Source organism: Patagioenas fasciata, chromosome Z (genome assembly GCF_037038585.1).
Source record: "Patagioenas fasciata isolate bPatFas1 chromosome Z, bPatFas1.hap1, whole genome shotgun sequence".
In the NCBI taxonomy this organism is placed as follows: Eukaryota; Metazoa; Chordata; class Aves; order Columbiformes; family Columbidae; genus Patagioenas; species Patagioenas fasciata.
This window is the reverse complement of record NC_092560.1, coordinates 55586335-55603806: the sequence shown is the minus strand read 5'-3', so window position 1 is coordinate 55603806 and position 17472 is coordinate 55586335. Positions and strand designations below refer to the sequence as shown.

The 17472-nt window shown below is 39.5% G+C and overlaps 1 protein-coding gene across 1 annotated transcript in view; it reads left to right on the top strand.

Moving 5' to 3' along the window:
- Positions 1-2017, top strand: part of IPO11 (importin 11) — a 93997-nt gene extending 91980 nt beyond the window's left edge. The window contains exon 32 of the mRNA XM_065861418.2: positions 1726-2017. Within this exon, the coding sequence (XP_065717490.1) occupies positions 1726-1890 (165 nt within the window). The 3' untranslated portion in view covers positions 1891-2017. The remainder of the gene's footprint in view (positions 1-1725) is intronic.
- Positions 2018-17472: the final 15455 nt, after the last annotated feature.

Below are 17472 nucleotides of genomic sequence, written 5' to 3'. Positions count from 1 at the left end.
TGTAATCATTGTTGTAATAGATGCTAGAGATCACTCAGACTTTGAGTTCCAGCAAGCTTTACAAATAAGCAAGGATTCAAACTTTTTATTTTCAAAACAATACAGCACTTCTTTTCAGAGTTTGAAAACCATCATTGGAGTGCTAGAACAGCATTACACATGTACTTGTATTCTAATAGCCTCTTAACATTGGGAAGAAATTTAGACTGGAGGCTTATTAGTAAACACTGACATATGAGAAATGAGAGGTTTATTTGGGGGAGGGGAGCAGGTATCAAAAGAATAATATATAATATGAAGTTGCTGTTTAGATGAATTTGTCTTGGTAAAGTAGAAAAAAGAAAGTACCTGAAGTTGATATTTTAAGGCTAATTGTTCTGAGTTCCAATTCTAATTCTGAGTACTTTAACAAGGGTTTATGGTAGGGTCACATAAGTCATACTTTTAACTAAATGTCTAGATTAATTGTTTTGCAGGCTATGAGGTTGTTAAGGAATGGCTTTTTGGTAGTTCTTTCAAAGGTGACTTTGTAATGCATGCCATTCATCTAGTTGCTGCTGTATTGGGATCACAAGGTTGAGAACACTTGTCTATGGCAATTTTAATACCTGTTTTTCTGTGCAGAATTCCCTGTGGTACTTTTAAACATAACTATTTACAGCAGGGGTCTCAAACTCGTTTTCACCAGGTGCCACTTCAACCTCGCAGTTACCTTCAAAGGGCCAAATGTAATTTTAGGATTGTAGCTGCATTTATACCTGAGTTTGACACCCCTGGTTTACAGCTATGAACTTACAGAAACTGACTACTTAGAGGTGTGTTATGTGTCCCAAATGACAGTTGTTGATTAATAAATGAGAATTGCTCAGAAACTGGTAGAATCTTTACTTGGCAGGACAGTCTTTTTTACCCTGTAGTCTGTGCCAAAGCTGTTACAAAAGGGTATTCCTAACCTTGGCAGACCGTGATTAGAGAGACTATGGTTTAGAAATTTGAAACTGCAATTTGAAAACTCTGTTTATACTCTAGAGACTAGATTACATTTACTCAGAAGAATTACTGCAGAATACTGACGTATTATTGCAATTGCTCCGCTTTTCAAAGAGTGTAATGTTAGGAGTAAGTGATTAAAAGATCATATCTTACTTTTGAAGTGTAAAACAGCTGGACAGTAGGAAATGATGGAGGATCGAAGGCTAAGAAGCCAATATTAAGAATGCTGAAGGAATGATTAAGATAGCTACTAATACAGAAGTGTGTCTATTCTTTATGCATATGGATAGTTTATTTTAGCTGTTGTTTGTCATACAATCTAAACTAATTCAACTTTTTTAGTGTTTTATTTCTACACTATTAAAATATAACTGACTGTTGTTCATACCATCTTTAAAGTGCTTATCATAGTAACATCTGATGTGTTTTGTAGGAGTTATGGGGAATTCATTCAGCAGTAATTAACAAAGCAGCTTTGAAACTGTTTTATCTTATAGATATGCTACAGCAGACTGGATCCATGATTTGAGAGCATTTCAAATAGTTTTAAACTGATATTTGCTTTTGATAATAATTTGGTCTTGGCTTTACAGGAGTATTTCTTCTTGTTTCTCAAATAGGAACAATGGAAAGCAGAAGATTTCTGTCTTGAGCTGAGGTTATAAAAGATGAGTAAATCACAGAGTATTTTTAAGTGTATTATTATGTAATTTTTTCTTATGTTTTCCACAGCTTGCACTGAAGGACCCTGTACACACTGTGTCATTGCAGCAGTTCATCTATGAGAAGCTAAAGGCACAGCAGGAATTACTGGGAGAGCAAGGTTTTCAGGCACTTATGGAAACCGTGGATACAGAAGTAGTTGCACAGCTACAAGAATTTTTACAAGGCTTCTAAATAAGCTGAAAAAAGATTTTGTACGTCAAGTTTCACTTTGAAAAAAAATACAAAAGAACTGTAGCCTTCCATCTTGTATGGAAGAGCCTACTGAAGACTGAATAAAAGTTGTGTTAAAAAATAGAAATGATCTTCTGTTGTCACTATTAAAGTAACACTGGTAATGCTTTGTTATTTTTTAATAAGGTACTTATTATAAGGGTTTTATAATTGAAGTAACACTTCCATGACTTCTAAGATCATATATGCTGTCCTAGATAGTACCATTTTTTCGGTATCATTACTGGCTTTTTGGTTCACAAAGCTATGTCATAAACTGAGAGGTCTGGAGGAACTTTGTAATGTGTATTAATGAGAAGTGTCTATTAATACAGCAGTATAATTCCATATCAGTATCTGCTTGTCTGGATATTGTATACCTATAACTTTCCTATTACCATTTCTTGACTATACATTCAACCATACAAGCAGAAAGAGTTAGGAAGGCAGTAAGACTGAGCGGAAGTTCGCCCTCATGAGAGAAAGGTAATTCCCATTTCAGTTGTCTCAGAGAAAAAAAAAAAGGAGATTGTTAATGCTTAAATTGTATTTGAAGAGGTATTATAGAATATCAATTTATATCTCTATATGAACATATGGATTTTCATTTTTATCACCAACTTCTTTATTTCTATTATGAAAAATTTATTGGTTTTTTTTAATTCCTTCTGTTGCTTTTTTTACCTGTCATAACACAGAAATTCCCCCAAGGTAGATGAGTAATTAATTGAATTAATTCTTGGCTGTACCTGTTCTACTTAAAATTGTCGTTGTTCAGTACCTCAATTCATTGGTTTTTTTCATCAAAGGCATATAATCAGGATACTTCATAATTGTTACTGAAAAGTTTGAGCCCAGATGGTCACTGTTGAAATAATTATTTGCAAATGTGAGGCTCACTTTGAGTTTTATTAGTTAGCTGGACAGCTGCAGGAATGACAATATAAAGCTACTCCTTTCTAATGAGCCTTTGTCTTTCATACCTTGTGGGTAGAAGGCAAGAGTAAAGACTCTTTTTCATTTTGAGATTTTCCTTTTAAGTTCTGATCTTCCACTTTCGAAGTTGAAGTCAACTTTATTTGCTGTGCGAAGGGATGATTAAACTGTTAAGACAGAATTTTTTTTTTTTCCCAGAGAGGATTACCTGTTTAAACACACCTACATGCTTTTGATAACCTTACCAGATAGCCAGATGATTTTTAAAATCTGAGCCATTTTCTTTCCTGACCCTTTGGGGAGTAATTGTTTTTGAAATGTTCCTTCTGTTTGCAGAGGAAGCCTGACGGTTCCCTCATCCTCCCTGCGCTTCAGTGGGTGAGGCTGCTGGGGCTCCTGGCAGCTCTGAATGCAAAACCTCCTCTGTACCCAGCTGCCAGCATCTGTCTCCAGAAGTTGTTTGATAACTCGGTGTTTCCTGTTTTTTACCTTGGCATAGGGAGGTTTGTTAGAAGAATTGTTGGGATTTGTTTCTCTTATGTGCATGACATTTCCTCAATCATTCTACAACATTGATTATCACAATTAAGAGTTTTGGCTGGTTATGTTTGGTACTTGCAAGGGAATGGGCTCAGTGTGCTAATGGCCCCTTTGAGCTGTGAACTACAGTTACCAGAACCTGGCAGCATTTGACTGAAATTGCATTTGTTGCATAGTTAATCTGCAGACACCCTCAACTTTTGGCTCAGTGTGAAACAAGCACAGGTCTGATCAACCTCATTAGCTTTGACACTGCATGGCATGACTTTGTGGCATACAGAAGAACCGCAGTTCAGGAAGGAATACTTCTCCATCACCATTCAGTAAAATCACTTGTGCAGCATGGACTGGTACACCCTGACATTTCAGAGACAGTGAGGTCCTACCTGCAGTGTCAAGCCCTGGCCGAAAGGCAGGTGTCTGCATCTCTGCTGCATGGCTGAGCCGCCATGTTCCATGTGCAGCAGCTTGCACAGGGCACAGCTAAGCCAGACCTGCCTGCCTGCCTCATTCATCAAGATATTCAAGCCCCCGTTACCTCATGTGGTAGAGTGTTAACTGCAGTTTATTTTAGTGCGTGGTAACTTATGTTGGTGCAGGCTCTGTCAGGAATGATGGACATACTTTTGGCTAATAATGGCACAATGATATTGTGATTAACTTTCTGAGTAATGCCTCTGAATAAGTGTATTCATATGTGCTAGGGAACAAGTTAAATTTGTCACTAGGTGTCGAGGTTTGATTGCGGGGTGACAATAAAACCGTGGCAGATGTATTGTTAGCCCCCTCTCCCTCCTTCCCACTAAGGACAGGCGATCGGGAGGGAAAGAAGGATGGAGAGAAGAGTGTTGGAAAAATTAAAAATGTTTTACTAATGCTACTGATAAAATAGAGAAAGATCATACAAAATATACAAAACCGATCTTGAAAGTCCCGACCCTGACAACTGCTCTGGCAGATGTAGGGCTGGCACCTGAAGTCCTGAACTGGACTCTACAGCCAACTGGATTCAGTCTGTCACTAGGCCTCAGCCTGCAGGGACGACTTGCAAGGTCCTCTCCTAATGTTGGCCATAGGGAAAAGGGATGAGATCCTCATGATCTCCCACTTTTATATGAAGTATGATGTGAATGGGATGGCATGCTCCGTTGGTCAGTTTTTGGTCACCTGTTTCTTGTTGCCCCTCCTGCAAGACTTGCATCCATCCTTATCAGTGACCTTACATACCATTGCTATGTCTACCAAAACATGTATCTGGCTTTTCGGGAAAATCCAGCTAGTAAGAAGGCTTTAGCTGACAGGCAAATTCACTAAAAGAGAAACTTGTTTTTAACAAAGCCAGGACACTAGGTGTTAAGCTTTTCATGTTGGAAGATTTCACTCCAAGGCCTGGGCTATAAAAGAAAACAATTATCATCACGTAACTCCTTGTGTGACAACCACTTTTAGCACACTGCAGAACAAGTGTCTGTCTGTACTAGCAGTGGTCTAATACTGAGAAAGTGGAGAAATTTCAGCTTAAAACAGCAGAAAAAACATATATAATACATAATATGTAAGATTAGATTTCCACTGGAAGGCTGTGGATTAGGACTGCAGCAAGCTTTAACCCTTTCTGTTGTTGTTGAAATTTCTGACTTCAGCTTCTTCAGGAAGTAAGGAAACCAAATACAACGAATTGCCTGACACCAAAGCAGTAAAATACAGTTTCTGAAGTTATTGTTAAGAAGGATCTTTGATCCTGTTGCTGTCTGAGCTTTATTTTTCAAGCTAAAAAAAAAAAAATTGGGATTTTTTTTCTGCAGCACAATTAAATTTCTGAGGCTTACAAATTTTATCAGTTTCCCTTTCAAAGAAAGCAATGACTGTGATCTGAAGACAAACTTTTTCTGTCTCTTACAATAGTTAAATGTCTTTTGAAGCTATGTGCTGAAAGAAACTGAGAGGACTAACTCTGCTGCTTCCATCTTCAAATAAAACAACTTTGGTGAAACTATCATTTTTAAGCCTTTAGCAGCTCCCTCGGGCCTCCCTCCTCGTGGCAGGCGCCCACTGCTGTGGTGAGACCGATCAACTCCCACCATGCTTGCAGTGGGCAGGGAAGAGGTCTTGTGCTGTCACGGTGTTCCCTGCCTCATCATGAGGGAGGTTGTGGCCTCCTACCCTCAGTGAAGCGATAGAGGTTTTTTGCGTTGTTTGCAAATAAGTCCCAGAGCCAGGCCATTTCCCCATAACCTGCTGTCATGGTGGTGCAGGAGGGTGCAGGCAGCGTGCACAGCACGGTAGCTGCCTGCAGGTGCTGCAATGCTGCAAGACACCCCAAGAGCCCTTTAGGAAAACTCTTCTTATTGTCACGTGAGCAATTGCTTGCGATGTCACTGATGGGTAGCAGGGGGTGTTCTGCTGTCTTTGCCTCAATTGGGAAGGAGTTTGGTGGTTCCAGGGAAGCCTCAGAGAATTCGCAGGAGGGAACCTGGCTGCTGCAGTGCTCCAGCATCTTCCCGAGGGAAATGCTGCTGCAGTTGCTCTGAAAGCTGAATTATTCAAGCAAGTACTGTCCTGAAGACAAGGATGCTAGAGCATTAAGATTCCATCCTTTCTCTTGTGAAGTCTGTTTTCCGAGGTTTGAACCACATTTTTTGTTCAAAAAGGGACCACTGTGTAGTGCATGACCCTTGGCAAAGCTGCTTGTGATCCTCTGTTTTCTTGTTGGTCCCAGCGGGCGGTCAGACATCTTCTCTCAGGGCACCGGTGGTGATGGCCAAAGTTCTGAGTGGAGTCAACCTGTAGATGCAAGTTTTAACAGATGGGCTCATTTCTTTGATGGTTCATCAATAAAATCACTTCTATAGATCATATTAACACAGATTCTGTCAGAAATGCAGTCAATAAGATTCAATAATGTTTAGTGTGCATTACTTTTTAAATTTGTATGTAGTTCCAAACTCCTTTGATACTCTGAAGTGCAGTTCATGGTGTTCTTTGAACTGCTGAACATGCCACATCTTCACTTAGCAAAAGCAGCACCTTCGTCATTAAGGTACACTTTTTGACAGCTTTCCAAACTTGATTACTTGTCTTGCTTCAATGCTGCTGCTCCAAAACCCAAATGATTAATTACTAATTTTTAAATGTTCACAACTTCCATCTTACTGCTAGCTATGACTAATGATGACTAATCATCAAATAATCATATTTGACTAGTTCTGTAGAAACTTTTCATAAAGTGCAATAGCTTGTACATACTAGATTTTGCTGACTGTGAGGAAAATGAAATCAAATTAACTGCACCCAACCCCCTTTAAAAATGTATTGGGGATTCATAAAGACTGCTTAAAAATGTTACATTCTCTGCTCCCCACACTGGCTAGGCACCATTTGAGAGGCTGAGTGCATACTACTGCACTGACTAGTATACATTACTTGCTTAAAAATATTGATCATGAAGGAATTTGTTTTCAAGTTCACACAGAATAGGTGGTCAATTTCCAAAGAGCAGTCTAAAATTAACTGAAAAGTAGCAGAAGTGAATTTGTTGCAAACAAGCAAGTACCACCACCAATACATAAATGTAACTAAACCATGTCCCTTAAAAGTTGATTATACAGAATAAAATCACATCCCACATTGAGGTATGTGTCATTTCTGTAGTCAGCAGTGGATGTTGGCAGGTGGGCTGGAGCTGTGCAAGTAATTGACTTTTTCACTCTCTTTCTGAAGAAGGGAAAAATGGTAGGTTGGCAGAAGTATTTTATTTGAGTCAAGGTTAAATATTGTATTTCTCTCTTTAGATTTCTTAACCTGCTCTTAATAAAATACGAACTGATATTAAAGCTAAGCTTTTACTTCTAAACATGTCAAAAGCCTAGAATATTTACAATAAGTATTCGTAGGTAAACCAATTTGCTGAGTTTGCATAATGTTTCGGGTGATAAGAAACTAGTTTTCAATTTCTGCATTTTATTAACCTCTGGAAATTGTATCCAATTCTATTGTGGAATATAATGCTAATAAAGGGACACACTGGTGTTTAAAACAACAGCAAAAAATTAGTCATGCTAACTGTGATTGTGGGTTGTCATCACTTCCCACAGCAATTTTAACTGCCTCCTAGAAGAAAGACTACTAAAGCGGCATTTAAAAATAGGCAGAAAATGTTTAAATGAAGTGAATGTATGACCAAAAAGTTACATTTGTTTTTCCAGTATTTGCACCAGCAAAATCTTCAGTGCTACTCAGGAAAGGAGCAGAACATTGTGGGGCCTGTCTGGTTGTTGTGGTCTAAGCTAAAAATGCTTCATAAGTTATTCAGGAAACCCAGTGAATTGATACAGCATAGACAAATATTATCCATTAACTTACCAACTTGAGAAAATTAGAATTGCCGACAGGTAAATTCTGAGCAGAGAAAGTGTAAATCTGGCTATTTTGCTGCCTGGCAGTGTTTCAGAAATACACCTTGAATAATTTCTGAATATGTTCTTCAAGTATTTTAAACCAAATGATCTTTCTTTCAACTGGAAATACTCTATTTATTGTGGTTATAGTTTAATTAAAAAAAAAAAAATTGACAAATGTATCTTGCAGATATTTCCCCGCATTTTTGCAGTGTACTGAGGAAAACCAGAAACTCTCATCCTGCAGGAATGAGGGAATTTGTACATGCTTACAGAGCTTATGACTCCTCTGAGCTTACAGGGGAAACATTAGAGACCAGAAAACATCACCTTCACCCTGATGGTTCACCTGCCCCATCTTTAAACATCAGCCAGGTGTATGAGGAAGAACACAGGCATAACTTGTACATGCAGCAGAACATTTTGTCCCATTCAGCTGCTGAAATGCTCTGTCCTGTATTTTCCCACTCTCTGTATTACCAGAAGTTGCTTTTTGTTTTACCACATCTGTAGCAAGTGCCTGTTGGCTCCCTAGCACTTGAGCTTTTCAGTTTTTAAATACACCAATGAAATCCTTGCATGCAGGCAACTGAGCACTCAGGTCAGGGATAAAACAGGAGATTCATTAATCCAGCAGCTGTGGGTGTAGGAAACAATGAGCCCTGTATTCTCTTACCTATCCTCAAGGATATTTATGCACTTTATTCAATGATACTGTAATGCAGCGTGTGTTGCTTGTCCCCAGATCCCTGTACAATGTCAAAAGCATTGCTGAATGACAGGGACTGGAATTTCAGAAGGCTGTGGCATAGAGGCTGGTAAGGGGTGTGGCAGGATGCAAGCCCCCGTCTCTCCCCCCTCTTCAGTATGGAAGGAGTAGGCACACCTCCCTCCCTCTCTGCTACTTGAGGCTAACAGCTTCTTTTGTTTGGCCCCAGAGCACCCTGGCCAGGGCCGTTTGGAAAAGGGAGTGCTGAGGTGCCAGTGTGAGCCGCTGGGCACCTGTGACCAGTGTGGGGGATGTTTGGAGGCTTCAGGGGCACCCCACAGCCGGTGTGGGGGTGCAGAGAAGCTTCTAGAACGCCCACAGTCAGGTGTGATCAGCCAGTATAAAAACGCGACTCTCGCTGAGACTCCGCCGATTGTCACAGATCTCTCAGAGCCCGAGCTTGGCCACTGCCGCCAGGAGCCACGGCCCCCCGCCCCCCGGGACTGAGACTCCGCTTGCCTTGCTGCCATGTGTGTAAGTAAATTAACCCTCGCAGGATTGTGAGTACATATATATTCCGTGCACATTTGCACGTGTATTTTCCATGCTCAATACGAGCACATGTGTAAATCTACCCTCGCAGAGTCGTGAGTGCATTTTCCTCCCGTGGTTCCACATAAGCACGTGTAATATTCCGTGCACAATTGCATGTGTGTAACTTCTCCTCGCAGGACTGTGAGTGTATTATAAATTTACTCTCGCAGAATCACGAGTGTACACTTTCCGTACTCACTACGAGTACTTGTATCTGTTTAAAATAATCCCGCACCGTGTTCAGGCAAGTGTGTACTCCTCCCGGACTCAGGGGCGGCTCCGGCATTGTTTTGGGTGAAGCCACGTGCATGCACTCTGTGGACCTCCTGTTGTATTAGTTGCAGCCCCTTAGTAATTTTCCTCAACTGATATCCGAACCTGTATTTAAGTCACTTTTGGAGTGCTAAGACCGTGTAATAAAAGTTGTTTTGGATCCTCTTGTCCCTTAAGCTAACCTCGGGGTGCCTCCGTGACAAGGGGATTTGGTGGTTGTGCAGTCAGAGATAAAATTCTAACATCTAAATAACTGACAGCTGGAAAGCAAGAAGGTGAATAAGCAATTTTCAACCCAGCAAAAAGTTACTAGAGAGATGCCTCGAGGTTCTCTATTAGTAATGATTCTTATAAAAGTTTATTAGTGATTTGGAAGGGATGATCAATAGTGTACTGGCAAAAATTTCCGGTGAAACAGGAACTGTAAGGAACAGAACTGAGCAGGGCCGTGTAGCAACACAAAGGCAAGAGGAAGCTTCAGTGCTGGGAAATGCTCATCAGCCTTGCAACATGTTCAGAGCCAGCCTTTGTGAGTCACATTTTCCTTGAGGCTGGTGAAATGGAAACCTAGAGGGTCCAATTGCTCAGGGAGAGAAAGATTTTGAACAAGCTCATGCAGCTGGAAATGAGATTTCACAGAATCATTTTGGTTGAAATGAATGTCTTGACGTTATCTAGTCCATTCAGCTGCTCAAGCAGGGTCTGTTACAGGAGGTTACCCAGAACTATGTCCAGTTGAGTTTTGAGTTTCTCCACAGATGGAGACACATCCTCTCTGAGCAACTTGTTGGATGACTGTGACAATGAAAAAGTGTTTTCTTGTGTTCAGATGGGATTTCGTGTGTTTCAATTTGTGTCCATTGCCTCTGGTCCTGCCACTGGGCACCACTGAGAAGGTCTGGCTCCCACTTCTTTCATCCCCCTAATCAAGTATTTATACATACTGCTAAGATCCCTCAAGATTTGAGAGTCTCTTACTGTAGAGAGCTTTCAGGAGGAAAACTGCAGGGTAAATGGTGGGCTGGAAAAATCCTCCCTCTAAAGTAGGTGAAATGGTGTATCTCAGTGGATCTTAAGGTTAATTGGTGTGGAAAAGAAACAGTACTGTTTGCGGGTTACAACAGAGAACTGCTCAGCGTCAGGGTATGGAGACTAGATCGACCCAAGGTAACAAGAAGATAGGGATTTCCACAGACTGGATGTGTCTTGCAGAATTCTATAATGAAGTAGAAATATCTGAACTTTGATAAAGATGGTATTTCAAGAGCAAGGCCAGAAGGAGGTAATGGCCTCTTTGGAAAACGAAGTGCTATTTTATTTGGATTACTTGTAAAGGAAGGATTTCTGATATAGGGAAAGGTGGAATGGGATTTGGATAAGACTTTCTGTCTTGAGACCTACAGCTGGCAAATCAATTGTAGAAGGAATTATTTGAACTTGTAGTGTTTAAGGTTGAATTTCTTGACAAAGTCTGCACTGAAGTGGAAGAGCAAAAGACTCAATAATTTTGTCCTTTTTTCTTAGGTGAATTTTCACAACTGGAGACAGATGAACCCTGAATGTCCTTTTTAGTTTGGAGGAAACTCATATATACCCAGACATGCTCATGCTTATATCACAACACAAAACCAGCAGTGTTGTCTCAGACATACATCCTTGGACTAGAGTTACATACAATAACAAACGCCTGCTGTCAGCAATGAGAGAGGGATTGCAGAGATGTATATTGATAATATATATGCTTGCAACACCATTGTATTTCCTGAGGTAGCATAAGCCATGGAATCAGAGAAAAGAGCAAATTCAACTTAAGTTTTGAAGTCTAAAACAGTAGTTCCTCCAACCCTCCTCCATTGTCTGAAGTGGATCCCGAGTTATTGCAGGACAACTGTGGATGCCAGAACTTTAGTTACAATATACCAAGAATACACAGTTGTTCTTGATGTCAGTTTTTGAAATTCTTCGTATAATTATAAATCTCCTTTTTTTCTTTAATTCCTGTTATCACAGATTTCCTCTCTTACTAGGTTGCACAGCATTTTTTTGGATTCTATGTGGAAAAACAATCTGTGAGAACTATATAAAAGATACTGGGCTGTCTTGTCTGATGTTATGAGGTGTTTCAGGACACAATGAGAATGTAGCTCTGAGTATTTCAAAGGAAGGTTTCAGCGATTCACTTACCGGACTGCTTGCAAAAGTCAGTCCTCTGAGCATTAACGAGGCAACAAGTAGATTGAGAGCAAAGATTCTGATAATTCTAGTGATGAGTTTGAGGTAAATATGAGAGCCATAGAGTGGGAGATGTATTTCTCTGGGATAAAAATTTGTGTCAAAAAAAAGCATCAGACAGTGCAGACTAAGCTGTTCACCAGCTGCATGTGCTTTTGAGGACTGTGCTTAAAAACAATAACCTGAAAATGGAAGATGGTATCCCACAGGATAAGTTGGGCGTTTTATTAACATGAGCCTCTGCACTATTTAAAAGTGATTAGTTTTGTGCAACCTTACTGATAAAGCCTAGATGAAGGATGAATGCCTGTGAAGTCTAGAGCTGTCACAGATCAAAGAGGTGGTGTTTATTAGACAAAACATTTTAAACCAAGTTGTCAGAAGAGAAGGTTCTTGCAATGAAGAGTTAGATGTTTTGCGTTTCTAGAGAATCATTACTAAGAAACCTGGGACAATATGTATATTTGTACAGTTTTAGAACCAGTATGTGGCATGTCTGAAAATAGTTTTACTTTGCATAATGTTTTTTTCCATCACAATCTTAACTGTACGCACCATTCAAGCAAGAACTGTCTTAGTTTACTTGATTTTTAGCTATTTACTTGATGTTTTAGCTATGATGGATCTGGCCAGCCTTTTGAAGTATGTGAATAGTTTTCATATATGCAAATACCTGTGCAGTTGCATAATACTTAATACAGGCTCAAAGTGAGATGAGCCTTGTGGAGTATAAATACCCTAGAGTAGATGTGCATACATCAGAGACGGTCATCTTAGGTCCCCAGAAAGGAGCAGTCTAAAATAATTCAGATAAATCAGATGCAAAAGTGTTAGTTTCCCTGCAGTAGTGGTAGAGCAACCTAGATGTAAATGTGTTTGTTCCATGGGGAAATGGACTATTTGTACTTAGGGGAATGTAAACTAGCTTTTTGCACATTATAAAATACATTAAAAGAGTGCAATAGCTTTCTTTGTAGCCCATTGTTGCTGATGTTTTCTCTGAAACTATTTAAACTGTTCTTTCCCATTCCTCTACGGCTGGTGAACTCTCTGGACAGAAGGATAAAGCCCAGTAGCTTTAGCCCCTATTGACTTTATTCTACTGATTTACACTCTGGCCCTCAAAATGTATGGATATGCTTTTTCATTCCAATTTTATTTTTAATGCTAATTCTACATTTACATATCTGTTGTTGTTGTATAGGCAGAAGTAGAACTTGCAGTGATTTGTATCTGAAAGGCCTGAAACTAAAAATTAGGCCACCAAACATTTGTCAATAAGGGGAAATTGATAATCAGCTTGTCCCATGTCTGTCTTTTGCTATACAGTTTCCTTCCTTGCTGTGTGTGAATTTTAGTGTTGTTCTTCATACCTGTATCATGTATGAGAAGAGACCAGTCAGTTTTGGGTTGACCTGCGGTTCTTACTGATCAGAAACTAGACTTTCCTGGGGCCAGCACCTCAGAAACCTGTGCAAATCTTAAGGTACTAATACAGTAACAGCAGGCTCTCCCACTGATGAAGCGTGTCTGACCACGGTGCCAAACATAAGGCTCAAATTAAACCAGCTGCTGTTTTTATAGAGAGACTTCTGCAGCAAGTTCACTATGGCTGCTTCACCTTATGTTCTTTTCTGTTTTCTTTGCTCTGAGTCCTCTCTTTGCAATGCTTTTTGCTGTAAAAAGGTGTAAAAGAATCTGTATGCTGATGTCAAGGCTGATGACATGAAGGGGTTTTAGTAGGATTTTAGTCTCATTCAGTGAACAAAAGCTGATCTTCATGTGTAGTAACTGATTTTCTTGATAGGCTTTTAGTGGGAATATGATGGTATTACAAAAGATTGAGTAGTGATGACAAAGCTTAATGCAAAGTGCTCATGGAGATACAAAGATGATGCAATAGTTTGTTGCTAATGCTGTGGTTTGAGTGTGGTTGTGAACAAAGTTGAGACAAATAAAATGTCATTTAAAAAAATTAACCTCCAGTTAAATATTAGCTGAAAAATTCCACTTGAGGTGGTGGAATTTGTCAACAATTATTCATTTGGGTCAGTGTGTTGATATAATTCTTAAAAAGGAATAAACATGAGAATTTTTGAAGGTTTGAAAGTTCAGCCTTTGTGTTCCTCTAGAATCTGTTGATGGGGTCAGTCCTTTAGAAATAAAAACAGTAAACATGTTGTACTTCTTACCATTTGCAGCTTTTCTATATTAATTGCAGTGTGTGTATGTGCATATGTTCAGTGGGAGGTTCATAGCTGTCCCTTGACTACCTATGACAGACACTCCTATTTTTATAGTATTGCAGTGATTTGTTGGAAATAGCTTTGCAAATTTCTAAAACACTGTCAATGCCTTCACTTTATTCTGATGGTTTTTATGTTGTGCAGGTTAGAACAGAATCTTAAGAAACTGGATCTTGGCGTCACTTTTGGTTATCAAACCTCAGAAAAGTCCTACTCATCATCTACAATGTCTAATGATTGGCAATAATGGCCACATAGGTTATATTACATTCTGAGGTTAATTTATTTACTGCTTCTGGTGTTGTCTAAAATATCAGAATAACTTGATTCTGACTAAAGGATTTCAGACATCACTACGTTTCAAAAGACAACGTAAGTTTTGATGGAGTCAGAATAAGCTTTGTTGTTCTTGAATTTAATGTTCACACTGGACAAAAATTGGGATGGGCTGATAAAACAGTAAAATATACGTACTGATAAAATAAGTACTGGTGCACATTTGTATTCTTTTTGTGGTGGGGTTTCTGGAGTGAGAAAAAGGATGTTAAAATGGAGAAGAAAAAATGTAGGAGTGCTGCTGTGGTCCAGTTAATGTGTAATATGAGAAAGCAGAAATTTGTATATTGTGTCTGAGCCAAGACAGAAAAAAAGATTTTTTGTTATAGAAAATTCTAGTGGGATTTCAGACCTGTTTATCAAGCCAGTTTGGTTGTGTTGAATTTTAGGTAAACAACCAGACTTTGGCTTCTTTGCCTGTGTGCATTTCCTAAACCACTTAAAGATCACTAAATAAACCCTTGTGCTATTTTGTAATATGGGAGCTGCATGATGAACATTTGTTTCTTTGACAGACCGCTTAGGTCAGCAGGACTCAGGATTTAGCACCAAAACTTTCCAGGAAAGGCACAAAGTATGCACAAGTGCTGCTTCTGAAGCTTCTTATCTCATGATGTGGAGTAATCTTCATTCGTAGTTACTTTTACTCCCTATAATGCTTTACTTTGTTGAGGTTTTATTTTCTTACAATGCTTTCTCATACCAAACAACATCTTGAAGCTTAAACTACAAGTAATTGTTGTTATGCTCCCTAGAACCAGAGCAAGAAACATTTCAGTTGGTTGAGTTATAGAGAGAGAGATACACATATACATATATATGTGGATTTTCTTGAATTGATAAGCAATGTTCTATGAGTCAAAGTTATATATGAAAAATCATTACAGAAATCAAATGCTTTTCTACTTGCTGGTTTATTTGATGTCAGAACATTGTATGACAGGAATTTTAGGAGCAAGAATTGTACAGGCCAGAGGTGAATAGTCTGTGGTTCCCTCTATTCATTTGGACTATTGAGTTTTGCCATATTCTGTGAAACCTATTCTGGTTTGCAGCTGGCTGAAAACAGGTAGGTGTGAGAATGCCAAATTAAATCTAGATGTTACAGAAATCAGCACTACAGATGGTACACCTCCGTACAAATACTTTGGCTTCTTTATGTTGAAAATGGGGATGTGCATAGGGGAACAGAGGTAGAAAGCATGGGGGTGGCCAAGCAGTTGTCTAGGAAACAGATTGTAAAGCTGGAAAAGTTGGGGAAAGGGCCAGGTTGACCCTGCTGTTCTATCTGTGCCTCCATATTCATGTTCAGCTCATCTAATTGCGCTGTGATTTTGGTGGCGCTTTTATATTTTTTTTTTCTCCAATATCTTTACTCCAGCCAAGTTGTTGATACAAAGGAGGGAGCAGGAAGGTGTGCAGTGGGACAGATGTCAGCTGGGATTTTGTTGCCCCCATGCTTTCCATGTCCCTTCTAAATTTCCCTGTCCGGATCACTGTGTCTTGAGGAGCAGTCCCAAAGCTTGGGAGACTTTCCTGCTGCTGTTGAGATAGCTGACATCCCAGACTGATCACGCTTCCTCTGGGTGCTGAGTTGCAATCCACAAGGAGCAGTGAAGGCTGATGGCTTTGAACGCAGGGAGAGCTCCCAGAGCAGCCATCTCAGAAAGTGGAGGAGGGTGGCTGGCTCTTGAGTGGGGACGTGTGATCAGCACAGGGAGCTTCTGCTGGTGCTTAAACTGCACCTGGGAGGCAGTGCTTGTCCAAAAATACAGACAAACAGGACCTTTCCTGCTTTGCTACTAAAAATCACAAAATTTGCTAGTGCTTTACGTTTGTTGGGGAGCCAGTGTGCTGACTACATAGAGAAATGCCGCCTACAGTTAGGTTTCCTGTTTGTATCCTTACTTCTCAAAGGCAATTTCTGTTCCTGTGTCCAGGAGTCACTCGGTCTCCCTATCCCAAATTTCCCTCCCAAATAGAATCTGGTAGTGGGAATTTTTCTGTTGCGAAGATTGGTGCTTTCTCTACCATGTTTGACCATTGACACATCTGAAGCTTATGTCATGTTTGCAGAATCTAGTGGCAACAAAACTTCTTTTTGCCCAAAAAACACCAGCTTTCATTCCTTCATATAATTGCTTTTGGAGAGTGCTAACCAGCAACTCCTGTTAAAGATGAATGATTAATGTGAAACTAGTAACATATTTGTATTCAGCATTTTTTGAGTTAATTGACCCTATCCTTCCCCCAGAGGGTGGTGGGGCACTGGAACAGGCTCCCCAGGGAGGTGGTCCAAGCCCCAAGCCTGAAAGTGTTCAAGAAGTGATTGCACAATGCCCTCAAACACATGGTGTGAATTTTAGGGTTGTCACATGCAGGGACAGGAGTTTGGACTTGGTGATCCTCATCAGTCCCTTCCAGTTCAGGACATCAACTCAAGTGGTGGTGGTTCTTCGTTGTATGCCTGGGTACTGATTCTAACTTTCTTCTTCTCAGAAATCAAACATCAGCTTTCACTAGGGATTTTATGTGTTATGTTGAGTTTTCAGAAGACACTTCTGAAATGCAAAATTATGCTTAGAATTGTGGTTTTGCTTTTGTCTGAGAATTGTGTCTTTGGTTCTATAAGGATTGACTGAAATCAAAGCTAGAAATTTCCCTCCAGGCTTTCCTTAATTTTGTGATGCTTGCCTTCCATTCAGTTTAGTTTCTATAATTTTAACATATCTGCTTTGTTTGAATAATACATTTGTTAGATATTCCATATCACTAGGTACCTTCATTTTGAAAGTACATACCTGCTGCCATACACTACTGTCTTATGTTTCCTATAATCTATATATTAATAAGCGAAAACAAGACTTCAAACAAGAGATTACACTTCATCTCTTTTCCAATTTAAAGGACAAAAGTTATCAGCACAGAGGAATTAGCTCAAAAATGCTTTTTATTTTTGTTCAAGTCAGAAATATAAAGTATGAAATATAAAATATGAAAACATTACGTGACAATCACTTGTCCTTTCCTTACCACTTTCTGATAAACTAAGATTATCATTATAAGAGAGATGAGATAGTTCTCTGCAGATATACAAATAAGTTTTACTGTTCCAAGCCATTTCTCCTCAGTGTGCATCTGACCCTAAAGGTGAAAGAAAAACCTGCAACAATAAAAATAGTGAGAGAGAATTGCACAAAGAACTGGCAAGGATATTGAGTTTTGAGGGGAAACAGATGGAATGCATGAATATGCCATTATTGCTTTAATTTCTATGGCT